The sequence below is a fragment of the Pholcus phalangioides genome, unplaced genomic scaffold (assembly GCF_987345545.1).
Source record: "Pholcus phalangioides strain wild (caught in Gottingen) unplaced genomic scaffold, Ppha-v1.0 ptg000004l_1, whole genome shotgun sequence".
Lineage (NCBI taxonomy): Eukaryota > Metazoa > Arthropoda > Arachnida > Araneae > Pholcidae > Pholcus > Pholcus phalangioides.
Window position 1 is genome coordinate 15,836,061 of NW_028301597.1, and position 27,285 is coordinate 15,863,345.

Genomic DNA, 27,285 nt, shown 5'->3' on the forward strand with positions numbered 1-27,285 from the left:
TGCTATCTACCTTGAACAACGACTTGGAAGTTCGTATCATCGCGTCCATAAGAATTTTCAGCAATGCAGGTGAAAAGTGAAGAGTCTTTTCGGTTGACGGATGGCACGCTCAGGGTGGCCTCGATTCCTTCGGAACCCATACGTTCCTCGTACACGTACCTAAAAAAAAAACATTTCTTATTGTTTTGCGAATGTTACGGAAAAGAAGTTGTGTAATAAAGAAAGCAACAGAAACATTCAGCATCACTTGAAAGTTTTTATTAAAACGACGAAATAATTTTTTTTTCTCGTCCCACCTGGGTTCAAATGTCGGGTTAAATTGGTTCCTGTCTTTGCTCCATCTCAGCGTTAGAGGCTTTTCACCCGCAGCGATACAAGAGAGTGCCAAACTCTGTCCCTTAGTTAGCGTGACTGCTTTGAATTTCTCAGCGAAGTGCGCAGCAACTGTCAATGGAAAAACACACACACACACCAAAATACAATTGTTAGTTTAAGATCTGAGCTAGATAGAAAAAGAAGGTAGATATAAGATATAACAAAAAGGAAACTAAGATGTTAGTAAAACTCTCTTACACAAACGTGACATTCTCCGGCACGTATAGTTTCCATAAATGCAGAATAAGAACTTACGATATTTTTGGATTCGAAGTTGTATCGAAAACTACACCTAAGCAAGGGATAAAATTTATCCCTTGCCGATTTATTCAAGACATTAAATGTCTTGAATAAATCAGCATCAACGAGATTAATATAATAAAATAATAAAAGAAAACTGAAACTGATTCCCATTTATATTAATGAGAAACTGAAAATTTCTCTTAGAAAAGTAGAAAACATGGGAGTGAAAAGTATTCTTATTGAGAAAGCAGAATATTCAAATTAAAAGACTTGAAATTAAAGCCATAATATTTTTGTTCTGGTGATGGTGGGGGTTAATGAAACTGTAAGGTGTTTTCCATTTCTCTAATATAGAATGAAAGTTTTTTCTCTCGGGGGGGGGGGGGGGTGGAAAAGTTTTTTATGTGATGAGAATGATTTTTATACAAAAAACCAATGTTAACCAATGTTATGTAAAGCAATCACCGTACATTGATTTTTCGTGTATAGGGAATATATATTAGGAATTAAACGGCTTGTGAAAAACTTGAATATCGTGAATGTGTTTGATCGATTAATAATCATCGCTATACAGCTTGTAGGCTAAACAAAAAAAGCATTATAAAGTACGTAGCCTACGGGGTACATTTATAACTCTTCTCGCCGCAAATTACTGGGGAGCAGTTAATCCTGCAGGCATACTTCCAATTAGAAAAAAGTGTTCAATTAACGTGTAGTACTCGGATACGTCATTCAGGTTGCAAGGGGTTGTACAGTAGTTAAAATAATAAAAGTTAACTTTTTATAATCATGTACATCCCGTGCTCAAATCCCAATTAAAAAGTTGTAGCCCGCGTTCCCGAAATAAAAAACCAACCTATCCAAGTGTGATGTTTGCTGAAATACGCTTCTTTCCTTTTTTCATGCTATCCTTTCCAAACTTTACCGACATTTTTGAATTTAAATATCTCAGCAAATATTGCACTTGGAAATGTAATGGATTAAAAGGTAAAAATGTAGTGTTTTTTTGGGCTCAGGAGGGGTAGAGCAACCACTTTTTAATTGGTCTTTTGAAGACAGGATGTTAGTATAAAAAGTTAATTTTTTTTTTAATAACCATGCACCCCCCTTCTAATATGAATGGCGTATCTGAGGTCTACACATTATTTGGTTACTTTTGTAATTGGGAGTCAGCCTCTGGGATTAACGGTTCGCCAGTAATTTGCGGTAGGAGGAGTTGGCTTACGCACCATGTATATTTTTTGTACTTGTATTAATTCTTTACTTGTATTAATTTTGTACTTGTTCTTAATGCTAATCTCAATGCTTTGTTCACGAAATGAATTTAGATTTATACTTCCTTATGAAATCCTCTGAATTGCACACTTGTGTCAATAGTATAAGAAATCCGATAGTTGTTTTATTTCCAAATAAAAACTGTATAATCCCATAGCTTTCTTCATGTTTTTCAAAATTCAATAAATTTATTTGATCACATTTGACACTCCAAGTTCGTTGTATGGGAGATTATACCGAAAAAAATAAATAAATAAATAGATAAAGGGCTTTATTCTTATGTATTTTTACATAGAGGTTGGTGTGCTGCTCTCCTCTCGTTATAGGGGGCTTCCTTTGTACTGAAATTCCTGCCTGACTGGATCGCCAGTTGGAATTTTCTTCCAGCACGACCACACCGCTAGGGACAATAAGCTTATATCGCAGTCGCGATAGAGACTTGTCGTTTCGGTGTGGGGGGGGGGGGGTGGGCTTCCTGCAGTAACAGTGGTTATCTTGATGCTATCTCTCTTGCCTAATTTCAAGTTGTACGTGGTGTCAGTAAATGTTCTATCTTAGCAGCTTATGGAAGTTCTGTAATTTCGGGTATTCAAGGGAACATCTTACCTACCTGGCCTACCACGTGCAATTTAATAAATATTTTTGCATCTTGATATCACCTGCAATGCTCCTCCAATGTAAAGTGTGAATAACTCAAATGTGAACCATGGATTCTATCTGAACCCAATCGGACACACATTGAACTACAAGATAAAAAAAAAAATTCTGTGGCAAAAATAACCAAACCAAGAAATAGGTTAATTGATTTGTTGCCGAAAATATCCATCAAAGAATTCCAACAATGCATACAAAGCCACTAATAAAAAAAGTGTAGGAAGAAATAATGTAGAAAAACAAAGTGGGAAAACATTCCCATCAGTTCCGGCTCCATAGTTCCGAACATCGTTTGCAATCGATCGAAAAATTGGCCACGATCGCCCCCAACGAAAGAAATCAGCCGTACACCAACAACAATTTCCAGCGGCGTTTTGCCGCGTTACGTCCTTCCCTTCACCACATTTTATGGCTGCAATTTGCGCTCCATCATCGTAGACGCGATCATACTTTAATCCCACAGTAAAAGCACTAATATCATTGTAGGATGGAAGGCGAAACTTGAGACTGACGAGACTAATTTATTTCGGATCTCTATATAGGGTCTAATGTCTGTATATGTACTTGTGTAAGTTTTCAGTAAACATTTGAAGAACATTGCCACAATTTTGTTATCCTTATATAAATTAAAATTGATTTGTGGTTCGAATCTAAATGAAAAGCATATACAAGCTGTCCCAAATTGTTTTCACTGTAGATATCTTCATAACTGTTGACTTCAGAAACATGCTATCAATTGCAAAATATTTTCAAATGACGATGCAGTTACTTAAAATCTCAAAACTTGTTTGAGGAGTCGTATACGTAAAAATAAAGAAAAGTTACTTTTTATGTGTAGTCCTCATGTGCGCTAAAATTTCCGATCATTAAGACGTAGATCCCAGAAATCAATAAATGTAAACCAGTCTGAAAAGTCATTTGCAAAATTTTTATCGAGACATTAAATATATGGAATCACTAGTTATCGCAACTTATCACTGAGTTATCATAAGAATGACTGCGAACCAAATCATAAGATGCGGTGCAGTGATTGGAATAATCCCGCGGCAGATTGATTCAGTTACCAATAGGAGTCCGCAAATGAAACCTGATTAATCACATAAGTAGTCAGTGAAAGTCCCCGAGAAGAAGTTTATCAAATTATACCGAGAGTAAGCAGAACTATTCTCGATTATGAAAATTTATGTGATTTATTTACTTTTATCATCATTTTTGCTATCATCAATTTTTTACACTAGTTTACAGGCGATGTGCCTGAATAGTCTATACACCTGCCAAGACCGGTCCTAGAAATTCTGTCGCCCGAATATAATACAAGGTATTTCAAAAAGAATAACCGATTTGAAATGCGTATATTACGAAAAATATTGAACATAGACACTTAAGATTAATTTTATATTGCATGGCTAATCATAAAGTTTGTTTTGCAAACCAAATTAAAGGTGCTTAATATGTCCACCTTGGGATGCACGGCATATGTCTATACGGTAGTCAAATTCGTCCCAAACGTTTGCGAGTCTGTTTGCATCTAATGCTTTCACGGCTGCTGTTATGCGTATATTCAGTTCGGCTAATGTAGCTGGAAGGGGAGGCACATAAACTTAGTCTTTTATAAACACCCGCGAGAAGAAATCGCACACTGTGAGGTCCGGCGATCTTTGAGGCCAGTGATGTTTTACTGATTCGTCAGGTTCCGTACGGCCGATCCATCGTTTAGGATTACGATTGTTCAAAAGTTCTCGAAATTCAAGCTCCAGTGTGGCGGTGCCCCGTCTTGCTGGAAAATGAAATCATCCAAATCGGTTTCTAACTGTGGGAAAAGCCAATCTTGACAAACACTGAAGTTTTGGCAAAAGGAAGAGCGTTAGCGCTACTTGTTGGCAACTGCGGGAAAATTCAGATTTCCCTCTTTCTATCTATACATCATTCGATCAAAACGGATTAAAAGCTGAATTGTTATGATTTTTTTTTAAATACCCTGTATTTTTCCGCCCTTGAGATACGACTATCTGAAAAGAGTTTTCTTTCTTCACCTCTATTACCTTGATACAGCGGTTCCCAAAGTATTGGTCACGACTCCCCTTGTTGTAAGGTAACGTTGATAATTTACGATACTACGAGAGAATTTCCTAAATAAAAGCATCTTGTTGAGAGTAAATATATCAAATCAGTGTAATAACTGTTGTTTGTTGGGGGGGGGGGGGGTGTTATCCCATTGTCGGACCACCTGTTCAGATTTTTCCTATGATTTGGAAAAATATTTGCCCTTCAAAAGATTAACTGAGATTATGTAGCTTAATTAAAATAATTAAAAAATATATTATTCAATCAAGTATTGCAAATTTGTTTTTGCGCACTTTTATGAGAAAACATGAAAATTAATAAATTAACATTATTTTTCTGAATCCAAAGACAACATTCATTTGTTAAATATCCAATATATATATATATATATATATATATATATATATATATATATATATATAAATACTGAAAACGTCAAAGTTGAATGTCTCCGTTAATATTTTTTCAATATGTAGTTTTTTGTAAATATTTTCTCAGAGTCGCATTTACATTTTACTAATGGGAAGTTTCAGCAAATAGGGTCTACATAACATAATTAATTTTTCTATTTTTTTATGTGTACGACCGACCTATTGGGGGAAATTCGAGACATTTTGTGTAACCGCATGTGATTTGAAAATATTTGCAAAGGAATGTTTCTGAAGTCAACAGTTGCAGGGTTGTTTGCTGTGCAAACAATTTGACAGCCTGTATATACTGGAGTACTAGATTAAACAGAAATTAATCAACCAGTATAAACCACGGATTATACTGGCCCCGTTTGGTTTTCGCAAACTTATCAGACGCTTTCATACAGAATGAAACTTAATGAATGCCAAAATTTCAGAGTAAGCATTAAAAAAAAATTAATGTCTCTAATATCTTTTCTATCCTCTATTATGTTTTATTGTTTTACCACTTCTGAATCGGTTCTCTTCTAGATTGTTTAATTCCTTTGATACAGAAATTCTCTCTCGAGTGATTCTTCTTCATTTATCCTAGATTCATTTTATATGTATTTTTTCATCGATCCACACACACAGAAGAAAAGGATTTTTAAATTGATGTGGAAAAAAAGGAAAGTCATTACGGGATGAAAGAGCAGTCCAGGGCGCTGACATTAAAATGAATTGTAAATGTCATGGACATGATAATGATGATGCTCACGATAGGGAATAATGTAATGACACTATCGGGAACGGCGAAACAATGCAGGCATTGTCTCTCCTTTTTTTTCACTTCCTGTACCTTCGAGTAAAAAAAAAACAAATAGGGGCGGGGAATGTATCCAATTAAAGTGCTGAACATTTCCGTACGTATCGCGTCAGCCGTTCACTGCACGCTGTTCCATACATAAGCTCTTTAACTAAAGGAGATGTTATCTTTTGAATTAGTTGAATAGGAAGGTTAGCATCATTTTACATCTCTATAACTAAGTATATTGAAACATAAAACTTTATTAAAAATTCATATTCCAAGAGCTTAATTATAAATAGCTGCTCGGCAGCAATCGAATTTGTGAAGGCTGTTGTAAAATGATTACAACAACTAAGCATGAAACTACTTTCCTACAACATACAAGGAATAAGGAATGGTATTACTACGCTTTCAAATTTTGTGCTACTAAAATAAATAGATAATTACATTAGGTATTCCCCACTCTGCACCAAATTTAATAGCAGGATTAGTGTAAAACATTATAGGACTTGCACGCTGATACTCAACATTATCTATAGTATGATTGAATAATTACTCGTTTTTGTTTCTCTGAAACAACTCAGATAAAACTACCGTAACTGAAAAACAAGATAATTTATAAATGTTTCATATCAGAGGTGCAGAACTTCCAAGTCGAGGGCCAAATTCGGCCCTCCAAAGTGTCCCATTCAGCCCGCGAATAGTATTCCGGGAGAAAGGTATCTATTCATCCACACGATCACACGGATCTGAACGAGATATTGCAAATTACCGCCAAAACATTGTCAAAGAGATATAAAAATGCCAATTATAGTAAGAAAAGATGTGAAAGGCAAGTAAAGTTGCCAAATTATAGCCTAAAAAAATTGTCAAAGGTAAGTAAAGTTGCCAATTACGGCCAAAAAAAATTCAGAAGTTTGAAAAGTTGCCAATTATATGGATAAAAAAGAATTGTCAAAAGATTGGTGCCAATTAGTGCTAAAATTTTTGAAAAAATCGCGAGTGACAGGAAAAAGAGGGGTAAAAATATAATTCAATAAAAATACCCATGTGTTTGACATAATTGCATAATTATCATAATATAATCTATGTCGCGACCTTCATTCTTGATTTCAGTAACCACCAAAAGTTCAAGCCGGCCTCGTTGAAAATACGGATGGAGGGGGAACGAGACTATAAAGTTTGGACGGCTAAAACAACGGTAATGTCTCGTAGAATACGGGTCTTATGGTCATCCTTATGTATACTCATTTCTTGCCCGCGATTAAGAGAAATGCCGCATGTCTGAACTGCGAACTACTACTACCTAACTCACCATGAACCTCGTACACATTCCTCTACGTAATTTCTAACGAATCGGCACATGCTGGAATATGTGATATGCTTGGCACTAAGGTATATATATTGCGTTTGTTCCGTGTTCATGCTGCCACCTGGCTTCCGTTTTCTAAACTAAAGATGGAAATATGAAAATTTTCATGTTTTGTAAGTATCGTGTAGTAGGCTTGCCTGCTCTCTGCGGAGAGACTTTTTCAAATGGGAGACCGGCTCACACTCGTGCCTCGAAGCTGGAAAAGCGCAGAAGATCAACTCCAGCCGATCACCACTGTGCCGTCAACGGGGTTAGAACCTGAATCCCCAGGACGAGAGTCCAGCACAATGCCCACACGACCGCACAGTGGCTGGACTGCGGACTGAAAATTTCTTCGATAAAACTTGAAAAATGTAACCAATAAGCGTATCGGTAACAGCGAATGTGTGTGGCTTATAGGTTGTTTTTTTTCAAGTTTTGCGGAATATCTTTGATCAAAATTTAAATCCCAGCCATATTCACGTATTTTTTTTGAATTATCATTTTGGTTTTCTTCGCTACATGGGACCTATAGTGTGGATCGATTTTCGATAATTGTAAATCAAATCAGTTTTACAGCTAAACGCGAAAAAGGAAAAATATTTCTTAGCAAAAAATGCTCTTTTGAATCGCTTTTTACTTCATACCATGAACTTTGAGTGTGACGACAGTGCTTATTCCTGGACCGACGTCATTCGTTGCTTGGCACATGTATTTTCCATTATCACGCTTCGAGGCTTCTTTGATCGCAAGGGAGCCATTCTCTAGGATTTGTACGTTGTCGCTGCTGATTATGACCTGGAAAATACCTTTCGGCTCATCTGAAAGCATAGAAATAGATATGCATAACTGAGAGAGAGAGAAGCAACTCCCCGACAACGACGAGTCGAGGAATTTCAAAAATTCGATTACATGACAGAATTGAAGAGAAACATGAATGATACTTAAAGTTACAAACAACTTTTTTTCTAATCATAATTCTCATCCAACCATGTAATCTACGGCGCGCCTAGAAAAGAATGAATTATTTAAAATAACGCATATTTTATGAATACGAAGCGTTACTTATGCGTGTGTGTGCGTAAGCTCCTTTTATTTGATTTTTTTTCAGCCTATAGCTAGCTAGTTCTAAATTCATGAAATAGGAGAAAAAATCCGTCTTAATAAGTCGAGGTTTTCTTCTTGTGGCTCGAAGAGAGTTCTTAGGCCTTTCTTATAAACAGAGCGGTTCCATAATTCCCACTGCCGCATTTTACTGGTGAACTGTTGATCCTAGAGACATGCTTCTAATTAGAAAAAGTATTCAAATAACACGTAGAACTCAGATATATACGTAATTTCATTCAGGCTGCACAAGATTGTGCAGTTATTAAAATTTTTATACAGTAATTAACTTTTTTATACGGAAAGCCTATCCTGTTCTCAAAAACCCAATTAGAAAGTTGTTGCCCTGTGTCTTCTGAGCGCAACAAAAGATTTCATGCTTTCAAGTCCAATATTCGCTGAGGTATTTGAATTCAAAAATCGGATAAAAGTCGTCAAAGGACAACACAAACTAACGGACAATGATTCTTTACAACATTTATGCTGTTTTGAATCTTTCAAATTTCAAATAATTTTTGGGAGCTACAACCGACCTACCACAGCCAAGGTGGACCATTCTACAATGATGATTTACAACCAGCTACCTGTCACAGAGGTGGGCCGTTACGGAAAATAGCTGAATTAGAAAATTAAAGGAGAGAGAGAGAGAGAGAGAATAGGGAAAGGAAAAGTATATAAAAGCGGAAAAAAGTAATGGAAATCTTAGTATTATAATCCATGTAGAAATTTTGGGAAAATTCGCATTTAAACGGGGAAAAAGGTGAAATTTTAAAGCTACTGTAGAAAATACATACACATATAAATATAAGCATAGGGATATATGTATCAGGCAATATAAAAATTTATGCAATTTTGTATATCAATCCGGCAAATAATTCAATGTGTATTCCTATCATAAAAGAGACCTCTAATGTTTGAAACGTGATATTCCGAACGAATCAATTATTATAATAACATCAGACGTAACGAAAACTGTTTTGTAACATCAGACGTGTATGAATCGGTGTGAGCATTTTACATTTTACTGAAACAGTGTTGTGGAAGCGGGTTTAAACAATCCCCCACGCATTTTGATTCATCCATTGATTAGTGGCCAAACTGCGTCAGGACAGAAAAATTTCCGATGGATTTTGCAGAGCGTTATAAAGGTGGCAGAAAACTCTGTAATGACTGCGGCTTTATCAGCATTGTCAACCCAGGAAAGTGATCTTCCGCATCATCATCAATGGCGATTGAAGAGAAATGAGGTTAATGAAATATCATTTTGGGAGTAGTAGTATTTTTAGTCACGCGGGGGAGCACGAATACAAGCAGAAAAGGACGACAGAGACTGGAAGCTCGGCAAACACATGCATTGTTCAACAAAAGCTTTCGGCAAAAATGCAATTAGTTTTGGAGATGGGGGGTGGGGAGGAAGCATCGGGTGAGATCACGAAACGAATGATGTTTCGTAATTTTCGCTCTTTATTTCCATAACCTTTGGTCGACAGTTGCTGTGAGCGATCATTAAGCTTCTCGACAATCACGAAAAGAGTTTTCCATCCATAATGAACCACGCATAGCATTTTTATTCTCTTTTAACCAGTCGGATGGATACCGACCGGCTTTTGAAATGGTAACGCTCTCATTGCCTGCGAACATTAGGAATACATTTTTAAGATAGTGCGGTTTTTCCTGCACTATTTCTATTGCTGATGGTGGGTACTAATGGAAAGCCATGATCGAAGAATGTCTTTTATTCGTCGTTTCATTTTCGTAAACTCGATTTCTTCCGTTCGCGTGACTCTCAAATTTGGCATATTCTCATTAGTAATAAGATGGTTTGAACGAATGATATAATTGATAATATCGGTCTGGCCCGGCATTTGTAAGCCGTTTCGCACGCAATGCTGATGCGATTCCTACGATTACAAAAATCTTGGGGAATGTGCGAAATTTGAATTTAACGACACAGAGACAATATTCTCTTTTATCCTTTTTGGAGAGTTCTTAGAAGTCTCAGGTAACTAGGCAATATCTCAGAAAATAATGAAAACGGGCGAAGTACAGTGTATTAAATCATTGTACTGTACGATGGATTTATGGAAATACTTCTAATATGTTTGTTTAATTTCGTTGAAAGTTTTCATTTTTTTTAAAAAAAATCAATACAACTAGTTTTGACGCAGAATAAATAATACACTAATATAGATCTCGTTTTAACAATGTGACAGATGCAGGGTTTTTTTTCCAAGTAGTGATAAAAGGATTGTGTTAATAACCATTTTCTATCATCTCGTGATTATTCATCAAAAATGGTATAGGATACATTATATCCTATTTCGTAGGGCATGCATATACAGGGTATCTTATAAATTCGTAAATAGTTTAAAAATTAGGAAAATTGAAGGAATTTGTATATCTGAATATTGTTTTCAAAAACGTTATTCTCACGAAGTGGGATTTTTTTTTTGGTTCCAGGAAAAAAGATATTTTAATTTTAAATATATTTTAAATTTTTGTCGATTGAAATCGCTGAACTGAAGCAAATCACTGGAAATATAAATAAGAGTCCTATAAAATGCACTATTTAACAGCTCATTTCTGAACTTTTCTGTTACTGGTGCAAAGATAAGGTTTTCATTGTGATATTGACATCATTGGTTTATGTAGTGAAGTTACTTTAATTTATATAGCCGTGAATCGCGTCGGCTGAAGCTTCACGAACATAGATGGGATTGAAGAAAGGATCCAATCCAATTACTCCCACTGGAGTGCTGTGCAGTACCATCTATCGACAAAAAATCGAACATTTTTTCACCCCCCCCCCACCAAAAAAAAATCCCTTTCGCGAGAATAACCTTTTTCGCAAACCGCATTCAAATGTACCAACTCCTTCAATTCTTATGAATTCTTTTCCGAGTTACGAAGTCAGGAGAAAAATGTAAATGGTATACTCTGAGGAAATTTTTAGCGACAGACGAATAATATATAAATTGATGCGTATCAAATAAAATGGGGAATTTAATTATATATTCACTATAACATTTACTTTTTACGCACGCTTTACGTAAGATTATGTATTTTTCTGCATTACACGTAATCAAAGACTGCATCCGTATTGTGATATGCAATCGTACACGCGATGAAAATATAAAAAAAAATATCCATTAATTTAATCACGTCATTGGTTTCATAAGGCAAGAGAAGGTACGTGTAACAAGATGTATGGGAATATAACTCACACGAGCGTGAGGGAAACACATAAGCATAGCGATACTTTATTGACACGAGTTTTCATATTTCTCTCAAAGAAAATAAAAGGTATTTCATTTTAATTTTAGAAGAAGAAGAGCTGGAAAAACAAGCGGTAGTTACGCATTCAATGTAGCATGATTCGAAAAAAAGAAGGGAGAAAAATCGAAATAAATACAATCGCTATCCGATATGTTTTTCCCCCGACAAATGTTTCTTTACTGCAGTTTTGGTAGCGAAGGAAAAGATGGAGAATGGGCGGCAAAACGACATTTTTCGTTTTGGACGTGAAATGAAGAGGAAGGAATCTCTTCCCATTCGACCGAATGTTTCTGCATTTCTTTTCCCGCTGGGAAAATACTAGTATGGGACAACTACGTTAAAGAAATTTATGAAATATGATTACTGGGTGTATTCATTCGCTGTCTTCCAGATCATCCGATTTATTTCGTTGGCTTATTACTTTGAAAATTGAGTAGACGGACTCAGGTATCCAATACATTTGATTAATCTTCCCCCTTTCCTAGTTTCAACGACGGAAGACATTCTTGGAATTTTCTTTTAACTGTATAAATGTTGATTGGATTTTATATATTTCTCGCAACACACATTCATACACACACAAAGATTGTCAAAGAAGAAACATCGGAAGTTTGCCCGAGGCTGTATTTATTCACTTGATACATTTGGAAAAGAAAACGTGCAGAAATCGAATGACCTCAAACAAATTACTGCCTGTCCGCGAATTTAAAGTTCTTACTAATGAAAAAAACAACTCATGAAATATTTAACGGAAGACATTTTTTTTTGAGGAACATATTTCTTTCCACCGCTGATTCATTCAAACGCAGAATGGGAAATGAAACTTTCAGAAGTTTTCCTTTTTTTAAAATTCATTCATTCATTCAAACTGATCACAACACCGGTCTTTCGCCATGGGCAATTTACTACCGATCGAGTTGTTTCGGAAGTATGTGGGTATATAGATGCTTAATAGTCTAAGTGCGTATCTTATCTCGTGTTTTCGAATTTTCAGTGCTGTCATCTATGAGTGAAGTGTAATAACTGAATATGTACCGTTTTAGGCCTGCTGCTTTCTGCCGTGAGGCTTTTTAAATTCAGCAAAAAAAAAAAAAAAAAAAACAACAAAAAAACGCATCTAGTAATCAGGTTATATTTCGCATCGCAGGCGTATATTCAAACCGTACATGCTCATGGTTCGTGAGCCAAATATGGCCGTCGGAGTCATCTGATGTGGCTCACAGCCTCAAACTAACTTTTGTAAAAATAAACTAGGTGCCATATTTTACGAATCACTCAACATACCAGCGGCACATTTCCAGATTCATTAAGTGACCCGCGGTGCAGTTTGGTTGCACATCACTCAAGTGGCCTGCATCTAATTCCCAGAATACTTAAGTGTCCGCGGTGCATCTCCAAAGTGCTTGGCACAGTTCCATAATTACTCAAGTGACCCGAGCGCACTTAAGTAATTATACGCGAGTAAGTGTCTCGCGGTACTTTTTCAGATCTTCAAGTGACCGTGGAATATTTCTAGATCACTTGAGTAACCATCGGCATATTTTCAGATCACTTGAGTAACTCGGCATATTTTCAGATCACTTAAGTAACCACGGCATATTTTCAGATTACTTAATTGAATCGCGGCACAATTCCAAATCAATTAAGTGTCTCGTGGCATATCTACGGATCACTACGGAATATTTGCAGGTCACCGTGGCGTATTCCCAGATCGCTCGAGTAACCATCGATATTTACTAACCATATAAGTGTTTCACATTAGAAATCACTTAAGAAACCGGCGGCACAATTACAGATTAATCAAGTAACCTGTTCCAGATCAGTTAATTAATTGGTCGGAGAAACGTTTTCACATCAGTGAAGTGGCCCATACTCCCCTAAAGGTTAAACACTGTTTGAAACAGTGCTAAAAAAAGAGAGTATTGGATTTATGAAATTCTCTGTTCATACCGATCGCTTTTTTCCATCTGATCACAGGATCTGGGTAACCATTCGCTTGACAATCGAACAACACGGGGTGGCCCATGACGACAGCTTTATCTGCTGGTTCTGTTTTCCACTTCGGAGGAACTGCGGAAAAAAAAAGACATTTTTTAGTCATAAATATCTATATATACAGTTGTACGTTCGCGTAAGAAGCTTATTTCTGAAAACAGTTCATCTCCATTACAGTTTTTTTTTAAATACTTAACAGTATATATTTGGGTAATATGCACACCATACGTTCAAGCAAGATCTTTTTCACGGAAAAATAAGCACAATATGGTTTATTACAGGACCTTGAAGATGTTTTCTTCATCATTGTTATCGTAATTTAATATTTAACGTTATAAATCTGGCTGTCAATAGACTTGATAGCGTTATATTTTAGATCCGCGATGCTAAGAGCGCAACAGCTATTTATAAAATTTTCAAAATTTTAACCTGAATAAGGTTTGATAAAGATGTAGGTTTATGCTGAACATGAATCGCAAATTTTCATTGTTGCGGAAAAAAAATGATGAATTATAATTTTCTATGATTCACGTTGAAAAGAAAATATAATTATTATAAGTATGACTGGAATTAACATTACCGCAACTATATTATGGGGATTTATTGATTTTTATTCAGTTACTTCAACAGTGTCAGGCGTTTAGGAGTGTATGAGTAGTCACTCTTTAAGAAAGTTTCAGCATCGAGAAGCTGACAACTAACAAACTTTATTAGATGGTGTCTGGTACTTGACTTATTTATTTTCATTGGACGGGTGTAATTGCATTATGTAGAATACTAGACCACTATTCTTGAACGTTTTTACATTTGTGGAGCGTTGTAAGTAGTTAAACACTATCGAGGGCTGGTGGAAATGGGAGTAATAATCTGGGCAAAAAACAAATAAGTAGAAGCAACAGTTTGAGGACCGGGAAAAAGTAAATAAAGATAAATAATTGGTGAACTTGCAATAAATAAATGAATACGAGCCAGCATTTTGTGGACAAGCAAAGAATGAATAAATAGGACAAATAATTTATGGGCGGACAGAAAAATAAACGAATAAGGGAAACTATTTGCAGATCTGCAAAAATTAAATGAACGGGAGAAAAAAATTTGAGGTCCAGCAAACAATAAAAGGATAGGAGAAATTATTTACAGAGTAGCAAAAAAGAATAGGGGAAAATAACTTTGTGGACAGGGAAAAGTAAACAAATAGGAGAAATAATTTAGACCAGCAAAAAGATAAAAGAAAATACCTCTCAGTCCTGCTGGCAGCCAAGACCGAAATAAAACATAGGATGAATATTTATTGAATCGAAAATTATTCTAAGGCTATATGGGAGCGATAGCCCAGGTCGACAAGATACTCGCCTAAAGTGCCAAAGGATGTTTAAAAGTATCGCGAGTTCGATATCCGGCTTGTCCTTGTCAGAAACCGTCCTGACACAGCGGTGCAACAGAAACGGCGACGTACAACAGAAAAGTCCCACATAGAGGTTTAGCGCACAAACCTCTCGGTGGGTATATGAAAAAAGAAAAGGATGCCGTTCGAAATCGGCAATAAATTGTAAGCCCCGATCTAATTAGCCTTTGTGTGTAAAAATGACCGTGGTGCGACAGAAATGATCACATGATCAAAAATAAGGCTATACGAACTAGCGAAATGTTTCGTTTACCAATGGTTAAGAACACTGGTGCAAATTACGCAGTTTTTCGTATTTTACTTCATAAAAACCAATGCTTTCATTGAACGGAACTAATATGAAAAGCAATTTTTAAAACTCAAGTATTTTCCTCCTTCCTTGTACATTTAAACAAGCACCGTGCATGAACGGGACATTTGTTCACTCTGACGTGTTCAGTCAGTCAATCGCAGTAATTACCATCAGCGTTGCAACGACATGACAAGCGATACTTAGCTATCGACAGGCACTAAAAAGAGAAGTACTACAAGCGGGACCCGGACGTGACCGTGGATCAAAAAATTTTGGGCGCGGTTAAACTTAATTACGTGGTTAGACATGTAATGGACTTGTGCGGGAGAAACATTTTAGAACAGAGACATCGGTACTACGTATTATTATATGTTCGAGGAAAGACATTTATCCTCGGTAAACGATAACTTAGGGAAATAAACGTTTACGCTTTCGCAAAGTACGAAATTATTATGTTTTTAGTGGCAACAAAACACATCACTAATATTATTATTACTGCGCGTGAGAAAAGTATTGAATAAAATATTAGAAAGTAACGTTCTGAAAAAGCCCAGCTTTTTACATTTCTTTCAATGGTGTATGCATGCGTCTTATGGTAACAATATATCACGTATGAAAGTATACATTAATATGTATAAAAGTTACATTGAAGTATTTCGTTTCCTTTATACTATTTTCATTCACTTGTACGATAACAATATACGTATAATGGATATTCCCATACATATTTTTCAAATCCGCTCTCAACCTGAATGTATATATATCTGACAGATTTTCAAGTTTTATGGTAGCCCTATTAAATTAATGATCCACTATGTACAAAATAAAAATGGCGTTCCTCGTGATACGTGGCAGTTCACTGCATTATACGAGGTTATATGAATACACAAGTTGTATATTCATATACATCAGGATAAAGAGTTTGACCATGTACTTCAGTGAAATATGCATCACATATTCATGAGAAAAATGGTTGATTTTATCCACGATTCTTTATCATAAAAATAAAACACATTATAAAATAATGATTCCGATATTTAGTAAACCGAATAAATGTATCGATTAGTAGATATTATAAGGAAATATATGAAATGGTTTAGTTTTATGTGGCTATGAGTTAGAGAAACGGCAGTTTTGAAATATGGGAATAGTTCTTGGCAATTGGATGATATAAAAGAAAATCAAGCTCTCAAAGAAAATATTTTTATGGCAAAAAATTTAATACCATACGTTATCAATTTCTAACTAAAACAAAGTAAGCCCATATCTTTAAGAAAAAAAAATGCATTTGCGAATGTCTTAAATTATAAAAATGCAAGTAATTTAAACATGAATAAACAAATTTGAACATGTTTCATTGAACGATGCCAAAATTAAAATTTTCCATATTTTACGAGTAAGATTTTCTTCTCTTCGTTCCCAAATGAATTATAATTAACAATTATCGATTAGCGGGAAAATGTTCGAAGGTCGTGTCTGAACACGGAAACATTATTAGCATTTAGTGCAATTACCTTACCAACGAATGAAAGAAGAAGAGGAAGAAAAAGCGAAGATCTGTTTTTATTGAAGCAATTTATCAAAATGACAGGTAAAAAAGTAAAAAAAAAAAAAAAAGATCCGGTGATTTTCTGATTAGTTTTTACTTTTTTTGCTTCTTTCTGCATGAAGAAAAATATATTTATTTTTAGCAATGCATAATAAATATTAAAATGAATTTTTGTTGTTGTTATTGTTTTTTTGTCTTTTCTCACATGTCGGAAAAATTGTATTAATCATGGTAAGGAAACTTCAAAGAAACTCACGATGAACTATGGTTCCAATTATTTCCAGAATAACTAATTTCGAAGTTGCAAATTTTATAATGACATACATTTTTTTTTTCTCCAAAGTACAGTACAAGTTTGGAGAAAGATCGGCCTCGCCGTAAAAATACATAGGGTAACCTCAATGACGTTTCTATTTTATTTGACAGTAGTTTTATTTTGTGTATTACCGGATTTTTTCACTTGGTTATTTTGGAAATGTCTCTCATGTGCATTTAAAGGTACATATGAGTTGCTTGGGTAAAATAAGAAAATAATTTTATGCTCATTCAATTCATTTTTTCACGAGTATTTACGGAACTAGTTGCACGGCGCGGGAATAAAATATTCTATTAAAACATTCATTAGTTTTAAGAAATAGTTGGATCGAGATATATCAATCTTTGAACACATGCGTGCTACGCAAAAGATGCGCTGAACAACATTGCAATAACAATGGGGAAAAATAGTCTTACAATCACCCGCTACAGAACATTCTGCTTTAGTATGGTATAGGTTCAGCTACACGTTGGTGCTGGGATATTAATTTTTAGATGAAATTACTGGCAAACCCCCCCCCCCCCTCTCTCCGGAGACGAGATGGTGTTCATCAGAATTGGCTTTCTGTGGTTCCCAACTTTGAGACGTGAACAGCCGATCTTCTCTCTGAAAAGTGTCGCCACAGAAAGCAACAGACAGACCTACAACAATACAAATATTCAATCATCAAACTTCATAGTTCGAAAATAGAGGGCAGCACTAAACATTCACGCAGAACATTAGATACGTTCTGTTAGGTACACATGTGCACATCTTATCCGGTAGTAAATTCTCCAAGGCCGGAGTTGTGTTTGGTCTGAAAAAAATAATGTCTTCGGACCTGTTCTGTGACTGCGACTATGCATCGTGACACATGCTTCAAAACTTACATGTGACCTAGCTAGAACAAGCACGGTGCATCTATTCCACTTCTTTCGTGCAGGATGATTCCACTCCTCGTTATGGAAGATATACTGCATCAACATTTCACAAATGATTTAGTGATTAGCCGCATGTCTCTCATTTTTGTCAGAATTAAATTCATTATATTTTAAGTTGTGAGAATGTCTCAATGATGTGGTATGCCCAGGAGCAATTACTGCATAAACTGAACTAAAATACTGTGCCATGATAAACATGCGAAAAATTACAAGCGATCTTTTACACTTACTTCTAGGGATTCAGTATAAAGCTAATCACAATTAAATGACAAATTTATAATGAATCGGTATAACATGGCTCATTGAAATGCATTGTAGTATAATGAGGGAAAAATATTGTTTTCCTAACATTCTAGATCTTCAATATGTATCCGTACCTGTAAAATCGCTCTCTATATATCGAATGATTTCATAAGTAAAATTTTGATTACGGAATCTTCGAGTGCATATCTTGAATAGTACGTGTACGTATCTGATTAGGTATCGAGCCACCTATTGGTCAAACGCAGAATGCTCAGACTAGGGAAACTTTATATCTATATTGCATATGCATATAGACACTTATTTTTGGTGACTGAGAAACAGGCGACTTTATTAGTATTTTCTTTCTTAGTAGCTTTATTTCCGTTTAAATAAAAATTGTCAAAAGATGTTTTAGATTCAGCGTGTTCCTACCTCTGACTAACAACGAAGCAGAATAGTTCCTGGAAGCCACTGGATTGGTCGCAACGCACGTGTAATTTCCGTTATGGATCTGCCGGACACTCGAGAACGACAGCAAGGACGTGTATTCAGTCGGCTGGGCAATGGAAGCTCCGAGTTCCTGTGGAAGTGGATTTTCATCCTTCATCCACGATATCCTGATCGGTAGGTCACCCGAAGATACGATGCAGGCAACGCTGGTTCGTTTACCCTCTGAGATGACCGTAGGAAACGAAAACGGTTCCACAACCGGAGGTGCTGAATTAAGAAAAAACAAGCAAACAAAAACAGAGAAAGCATCTAACTATCATTCATTTCCTTAGATAACAAATATATCCAAAATGAATAATTTTACTTTAAAGTAAATAATTTTTAGCGATTGTGTATGTTTGACACACGAACTAGATACAGTATATTACCAATCCAAGATTTATAGTTAATTTGAATATGTATTGAATGGAAACACAACCGAAGAACTGTGGAGCTGAAACAAATACAGTCGGACCCAAACGAGGAGCTCTTATAGTTTATAGGAGTTACATAAGATTGATTTTTTTAAATTGAGTTTTACCCAAAAACAACACAAAATGCGTTAAAGGAAAAGTTACGATATAACGATTCCCCTCCCCCCCACTCTACTCGCTCAAACACAGAGTCTGTATCGAATAAGTATTCTTTCTTCCATGGAATTAACAATGTTAACCTTCCTCGATTGGAAGTTAAACAATGTCTAAATCAGCCAGTTTTTAAAACTAATTCTGATTGGTCGGTTTCTTATCTCCATTTCCATTCCTCCCTTCCAGACAAACTGTTGTTATTCATGCACATTGACAAAGCACCTAAAACGTGTGATAAAACGTTTTTTCGAACAATTTGAATGACACACACAAACTTTGTCAAAGGTCTTCATACCTGCTACATCCCGAAATCGGTCAGTTCGCGAATTGGCTAATTTCGTTGTAAATTGACCCAATTCACCAATGTCTGAATTTTAGTCTTTGGCCAGACAGTTTGCAAAGTGGCTGGAGATCCCTGGCCAAAGTCCGAATAGGAAAGGCATAATTTAGGTTCATCGTCATTTGGCGTAGTTTTTCGTGATAATTATGCCCACGTCAGCTATGATAACCCATCATTTCGCAGTCACTATGTGGTAATAACGTTTTCTTCTTCAAATTTTGACAGAAACAACTATTTCCGCAGGGTGATTCAAAACTCAACGTAATAACTTTTAGGGGAGATAGAAAACATAAAAACACAAAACACAATCACATAGGAATGTATCACCTGAATCAGCTATAGGATATACGATGATGCAGAAATGACAAGCCAATAATGGACTGAAAAACTCTTTATTTAGCGATACTTTTACACGAGGGGAGAGCACGTGTAAAAACGTTAAGTTTCACAACATGTTCTTACTATCTACGTCGTAGCTCTAAACGTCCGTGAAACAGCTGTGACTTGACCGGTTCGACGGTCAAGTCACAGTTGTGAAGCGGCATAACTGTGGATGGTAAGACGTTTGAGCACTTGTGAAACTTAACGAGTGCACGTACTGTCCTCGTGTAAAGTATCGCTAAATAAAGGGTTTTCCACCCATTACTGACTTATCATTTCTGCATCTGCGTTTATAATCCAGCTGATCAGGTTGTGGTTTCCGGTGATACATTCCTATGTGATTCTGTTTTGGTTTTGTGTTTTCTTCTTCCCATAAAATTTTGTACTTTGAGTTTTGAATCAGCCTGTATATTATTATATAAATAGTTTTTTCTCTCAAACTTTTTTCCTATCTTCACATGGAGCTAATCCAATACAGCTACCCAATATAAACATGTATCGCATGTTAGCGATGAAAAAAAAGAATTTAGGGTCTACCGGACTGTCTTACATCGAACATTGGCCAGGCGGTTCGACTCTCTTGCATTTGCTTTTAATTTTTCTCTCATTTATGAATTTTCTTTTCAAGCCCCCCTCTCTTTTTAAACTCCTCGTTGAGTCAGAGCTACCGTAAAAACCCCGCTTGCAAAAAAAGAAGGATTGTCATACAATTAGTATCGTATGAAACAAAATGCATTAATTTCCTCGTAAAATAAAGACCTTCGCTAAAAGTCGAATCGTTATAAGGGAGTACAACTGTATATTGAAAATGTATTCCTTAAAACTTACCCATGATACCCAATGAGATCTCTCTTTTAGCTGATCTGCTTCTGTTGTTTTCTGCTATACATTGATACACACCACCGTCTCTCGATCTCTGTAGCTCTTCTATGATCAACGTGCCATTTGGAAATGGCTTTTGACGGTGATTTTGGGGAAGAGCTCTTCCATCTGTGAAAAAGAAAAATATGCATGAAACTTCCTTCTTATCTCTCGTATTTTTACCGTGAAAATCAATAATCATGTTTTTGGGATTTTGATGGTTTCGAGCGCAACTCCGGTCTATCATGGGCAACAAAAAAATCATAAAGCAGAAGAATAAAATCAATTTATATTAATAATATTTTACCGCACACAAAATAACAACTGTTAAAATTTCGAAGCAAATTGATAATTAAATAATAGTATTATTCATAAAATATTAACCAAGATTATACCATATTGTTTATCAAAAACGAGTTATCAATTTCAACCGAAAAATTACAACAGTTTTATTCGATAAGCGGCGAAAGGGGTTCTATTTCATTGATGTTTCTCACATGTAATACTGGGTGATTCTAAATTCATGGGGTAAACTTTAAAAGATAATATATGACACCTAAAAAGCATTTTTGCTCATAAAATGTGAGGTCGAATCGCGATAACAAAGGTGGTAGAGGGTATTTTTAGAAAGTGCACAATAACACTTTACCAAGAACAAATATATTTTTCCGACGGACTTGCTGGAATATGTGCTATCAACCATTCGAGGGTGCATACGCACCTTCGGATTGAATTGGAGTTTTTCTTTTATTGGTGTAAGGACATGAAGGTAATGTTACACCAAATAATGATCAGGTGGCACAACGACTGATGGTACAAATTGTGTTACCCAGATTACACCATGAGAAAGCCTACTACTAAATCACGCACATGCACCTCGTTTATGTTCCTCTGCGGAAATTTCAACACATTGACGCATGTTTCAATATATCTACATGTGTTGCGAACCTTACGTGAAGTCTTGCTTGTGAAATGTTTGTTACAGTGCTGCCATCTATTTTTGGAATTATGAGTGGTGTGTAATGATTGAATATTTTTCCGTTGTGGGACTGTTGCTCTCTGTGACGAGACTGAGTGAGAACGACACATTACAATACCCTGCACCCTGGTCATGAGCATTGGCGTACGGAGGATAGAACTTTAGAGAGGGGCACATTGGGTTTGGGGAGCACAAGGAATATCTCTCCGGAGAAATTTTGAGCTATCTGACCTTCAAAAAACATTTTAAATTAACAGAAATGGATAAAGGTAACACATATAGTATAAAGGTATTTAACTTTCGATATATAATATTTTTACTAATATATTTGAAAATATTTTTAACTTTTGAATGTGTTGGGGAGGGCAGCCCCCCCCCCCCCCGCCTCCATGTTCTCTGCTGCATACGCTTCTGGTCGCAAATATATAAAATCACGGCTGTTACTTTGCTAGAATATTTCACTGCAACGTATAAATAAAAAAAGTACGGAAAAAAAATGAGTGCTACGCAACATAACAACATGCAAGGAACATAAATTGCGCATAATCGTGATTTTAAAAACTAGGAAATGAGAGCGATTCTTGGATTTTCAATAAATACATTTTGTCTTCGGATTCAGAATAAATGTTAATTTATTAATTTTCATGTTCACTCATAGAAGTGCGCAAAACCACATTTAGGATACTCGATTTTGAATGAGATTTTTCTTCAAATTATTTTTATTAAATTTTATACGTAGAATTTTAATACCTTATATGAGCTAAATAGCTCAGTTAACCCTTTGAAGAGTAAATGTTTTTCCAAAACACAAGGGATAAAATAGAAACAAGTGCACCCACTAAGTGACCCCCCCCCCCCATTCTTCAATGAAGAATTATTATATTGATTTGATATGTTTACTCGCATAAGGACGTTTTTGTTTAGGAAATTCTCTGGCGTCATCTTGAATCATCAACCTCCTCTTTAATAGGGACCGAACACTTTGGGAACCACTGCATCAAGGTAATAGAGGTGAAGAAAAAACTCTTTTCAGATAGTCGTATCTTAAGGGCGGCAAAATATTATTCGTCTCGATCGGAAGAATTTTTAGGACTGGCCCTGAGTTTAGACATAATTTTATTATTCTTTATGAGAAAGAAAAATAAAAAATAAATTTTTCGATTACCTCTTTCCCAGTATATTCTTGATATTGGGTATCCCGAGACAGGACAGTGTAGCAATACGTTGTGACCATCGAGAGCAGTTACGTTCTTCATCGGTCTGATGAAAGGTGGCCCAAACACATTCAAACGCCTGGTATGTTCGACGAAGTTCACTCCATTTCTAGCAATGCATCTATACGATCCTCCATCTTCGATGTTAACGCCTGAGATGTTGACGTAGCTATTGACGGTTCTCTCATCACTGACGTAGTCACCGACTCTGATGTGGTAAGCTTCTGGAACTGGATAACCGTCAACTTGCCATGTGACTTGTGGCAGTGGATTTCCCGACGCGGCACACTTCAAAGAAACGGTGCTTCCGGGTTGCACGGCTTGCTCGGAAAATGAAAAAACCAGAGATGGTGCGTCTTCTGAAAGATTTAGTTGAAAATCTCATGAGAAAAATCGTGTCTCATTAACCTACGCCGATTATTTATAAAATATTTTCATTCCACATGAAGTCGGTATCTTAATTTTCGGGAAAACCTTTATTTGCTATTTTCAGAAAAAAAAAAAATATTGATGAATTAATATTGTCTATTTCAGGCTTATATTTTTGAGATAGATAAGCAGAAATAGAGCGTGAAGCAAATAGAAAATCTATACAGGGCGTCTATATTTAGTTTTTCCGATTCTCAGGGAACAATTTGAAATCTCTATTCGTGAAAAATCTGTGAAATTTTAGGAATATGGATGTAGTAGGGGTGGGATACAGGCTGTCAAATAAATTCGTAAATAGTTTAAAAATTCATAAAAAAGTGAAGGAATTTTTATATATGGATGGGTTTGCGAAAACGTTATTGTCACGAAGGGGGATTTTTTTTCGAAAGAGAAGAAAAAGGTAAAATCTTGTTTATAGAGGGCGTTGCACACCAGTCCGACATGAATGATTTCACTTAAATCTTCAATGTCCGAAACGTTCATAAAGCTTCAGCCGGTGATTAGTGGCTGAGGTAAAAAAAACTTCACCAATTTAAACATCACTATGAAAACCTCATTTAACAAGCAGTTATAGGAAAACACAGAAATCAGTTGTTAATCATTCACCCTGTATTTCGTAGGACTTTGATTTGCTTATTTTCAATGAGTTGCTTTGGTGCAGTGCCGTCTCAATTGATTTTCATTCTGCCAAAAAACTTCCCCCCTTTGTGAAAATAACTCTTTTCAAACCGCATTCGATAACGCTCCAATTTTTATGAATTTTTTAACTATTTACGAATTTATGAGACACCTTGTATGTTCATAGCAAAAACACATTGTTATAGAATTCATTACTAGGGGGCATTATACCATTCTATTCAGATCTCGACTGCAGATATCTCAGAACCCGAGAACTTGCTGACAACATGTCATGTCTGTCCATGACATAAGTAATGAAATAAAATTTGGCCATTTATTTTCTACTAAACTACGACCACACAGAGCGTACTTTTTTATATATTCACGAATTCTAATTTCACATAAACCCTTATTTCCAGCTTGGCATTCTAGGGGCCAATTAAATTCCTCAAGTAAAATATTCTTTGACTGAAATTTCTATTCAATTTCACAATAATTTTTATTCAAGATATTTTTGTGGTCGGCTGAAGTTGGGTTTCTGTGGTTCCCAACTTCAAGGAGCGAATGCGAGCCGATCTCCACATTAAAAAGTCTCGCCACAGAGAGCAACAGGCCTATAACGTTACAAATACTCAATCATTACACTTCACTCACTATTTTGAAGTATAGATGACAGCACTGAAATATCAGACACAACATTAGCTACACACTCAGACTTTTAGGTGCACTCACTTTGTTCCAGACTCTGCCACGAAGCTGGGCTGGAAGAGATCTCGGCAACGGGATAAGTCCGGTGGCAGACCCCTGGCGTTCATTCATTCAGTCAAGACATTTTAAATATCGAATGTTTCAAGATTATACATTGAATTTATGCTTCTCTCTCCACAAAATATTAGCGATTCGTTGATCCCAATTATAAAAAGTGTCCAAATAACGTGTAAAACTCAGATACGCCATTCATATAACAAGGGGGATGTATAGTTATTTAAAATAAAAATTGAAATTATATGGACACCATGTGTATATATGGTGTTCTAATTAGAAAGCTGATGCACTGTTTCTCCTGAAGAAAAAAGAAAAAAAATCAACATTTCTAAGTGCAATATTCGCTGAGATATTTGAATTCAAATATCTCAGCGGATATTGCACTTTTTGTTGTTGCTGTCAATAAAGACAGGGCAACAACTCTCTAATTGGGTTTCCGAGAACAGAGTGTCCATATAAAAAGTACTCTATAAATTTTTAATTTCAGTATAACGAGATAAAACTTCTTGTAATGTTAATGAGGTATCTCAGTTTCTCACGTTATAAAGATGCATTTTTCTAATTGGAAGTGTGGCTCCAGAATCAACAATTCTCTAGTAATTTGCAGCGAGAGGAGTTAGCTACGCACGCTGTATATTGCACTCTAATACATTCCCGCGGTAGTATGTCTGTAGAATTTAGCACTCAAATTAACGGATGAGAGAGGAAATAAAATTAACATGAAAGTTAAGGAGCATATACACACGATATGTAGATATAGTGCTTTTAATTAAAAAAAAATTAACCTTCTTTTATGAAAAAAAAAACTAAATACTTTGAAAACACGAGTAATATGAATACACATAAGAGTGGATGTTTTGTATACTTCGCTCTTAATTAAATTTTCTCGAAAACCAGTTTCACTATAATTAATGGAAACCTATCGGCATCGAAATCTTCAAGTTTGTTTTTCTTCCTCCCCATTTTTTTAATGCATCGTAATTTTCCTCGGTTTTGAATTTGAGACATTCGGTTTAGATGTTTTTATGATTACATCGTATAAACACACTCTCTCTCTTTTTTTTTTTTTTTTTTTCATTTTCATTTTTTTCCCTTCAATTTTTCGCTTAAATTCTTCCGAATCATTTTCTGCTTTCAATTTAAATTATTGAAGCGGGAATAAGGATGCAAAAAAAAAAAGAAGAGGGAAAAAATAGAATTTCTCCACATTGCAAATTCTGAGGAATTCTTTGGGTAAATAAATTAATAAAACAAAAATAGATAAACGAAACATTTTCGCAGAAATAATTCAGATTGTAGGGAATCAAATAGAAAAGGGCATAAAAAAAAAAGAAGACTATCGCTGGTACGAAATTGAATCTTAGTAATTGGTTTCGCCTGGAGGTTGCGTTGCCTCATTTTGGGGGAGAAAATTTATTCATTAGCTTTGAACTCTTTATTCTTATATATATACATATACATTTTAATTTTTCAAAACAACTCATTATGTGTTTTTGTCTCACCGTTTTTTTCCCTACTTATTATTTATTATAATGATCACGGAAAAAAAAAATGTTTTTCTTTTAGAGGTTTTGTCCTCCTACTCGTCAGAAAAAAATGCTCTGAGCAAAAAAAAGCATTTCAATTTCCCATCGGCAAATAATTTCTGCGTTTTGACCCCTTTTTTAATTTATCGCTGCGATGATAATTACAAGCCCTTAGCGCAAAGAACATAAAAATAATGTTTTTTCTTTTATTAAATTCGTTATTGTAGTGAAATTCAATGTACTTCAGGGATAAAATTATCACGGACGATTGCATAATAGTTTTCGCGTAATACACGGGTGTCAAGAACTAATGAAAATGTATTATACGTACTATGCATACACGAAGCTGGAACATTCGGGAATTTTTACTGTTTAATAACGCTATCTCCCATTAAAATCTGTTTATGTTCCGAAATACATCTAAATGCAGGAACATTTTTTGAATGCTTTTTTCATGTAGGGTGTCATGGTATCATCATATTCATGAAGCATTATCGATATAATGGAAAATTAATACAATGGGAAAATTTACAGTTTTAAAGAACGTAAATTCAACAGAGACATTTCTTTCATTTGTGTGAATCAGTTAACGCCGAGAACACAGATTCATGATTATTCGACACGTCAGAGACGTTGTAAATTTGTGGAAATTCTCTGACGTGGAAGTTATGTGACGTGAAATCGTGTCACGACAGTGTTGTGTGTTTAGGCTTTTGTTCATAATTTTTGATTTTTCTACGGATGTAATTTTTCTTTTTAAATTGCGAGTTTTTCAGTGATTTATTTATTACATTGATACCTCGGCTTACGAATATTTCGGCTAACGAAGATATATTT

General features: G+C 35.5%; 1 protein-coding gene across 3 annotated transcripts in view; it reads right to left on the minus strand.

Annotated features, from left to right (window-relative positions):
• LOC149086605 (cell adhesion molecule Dscam1-like) overlaps nt 1–27,285 on the minus strand; it is a 250,477-nt gene that overhangs the window by 74,797 nt on the left and 148,395 nt on the right. For all 3 annotated transcript variants that reach the window (XM_089230984.1, XM_089230985.1, XM_089230986.1), the window contains exons 7-13: nt 23,062–23,469; nt 20,885–21,046; nt 18,692–18,976; nt 13,490–13,609; nt 7,807–7,980; nt 297–444; nt 11–159 (exon numbers count right to left, since the gene is read on the minus strand). In XM_089230984.1, the coding sequence (XP_089087110.1) occupies nt 11–159; nt 297–444; nt 7,807–7,980; nt 13,490–13,609; nt 18,692–18,976; nt 20,885–21,046; nt 23,062–23,469 (1,446 nt within the window). The remainder of the gene's footprint in view (nt 1–10; nt 160–296; nt 445–7,806; nt 7,981–13,489; nt 13,610–18,691; nt 18,977–20,884; nt 21,047–23,061; nt 23,470–27,285) is intronic.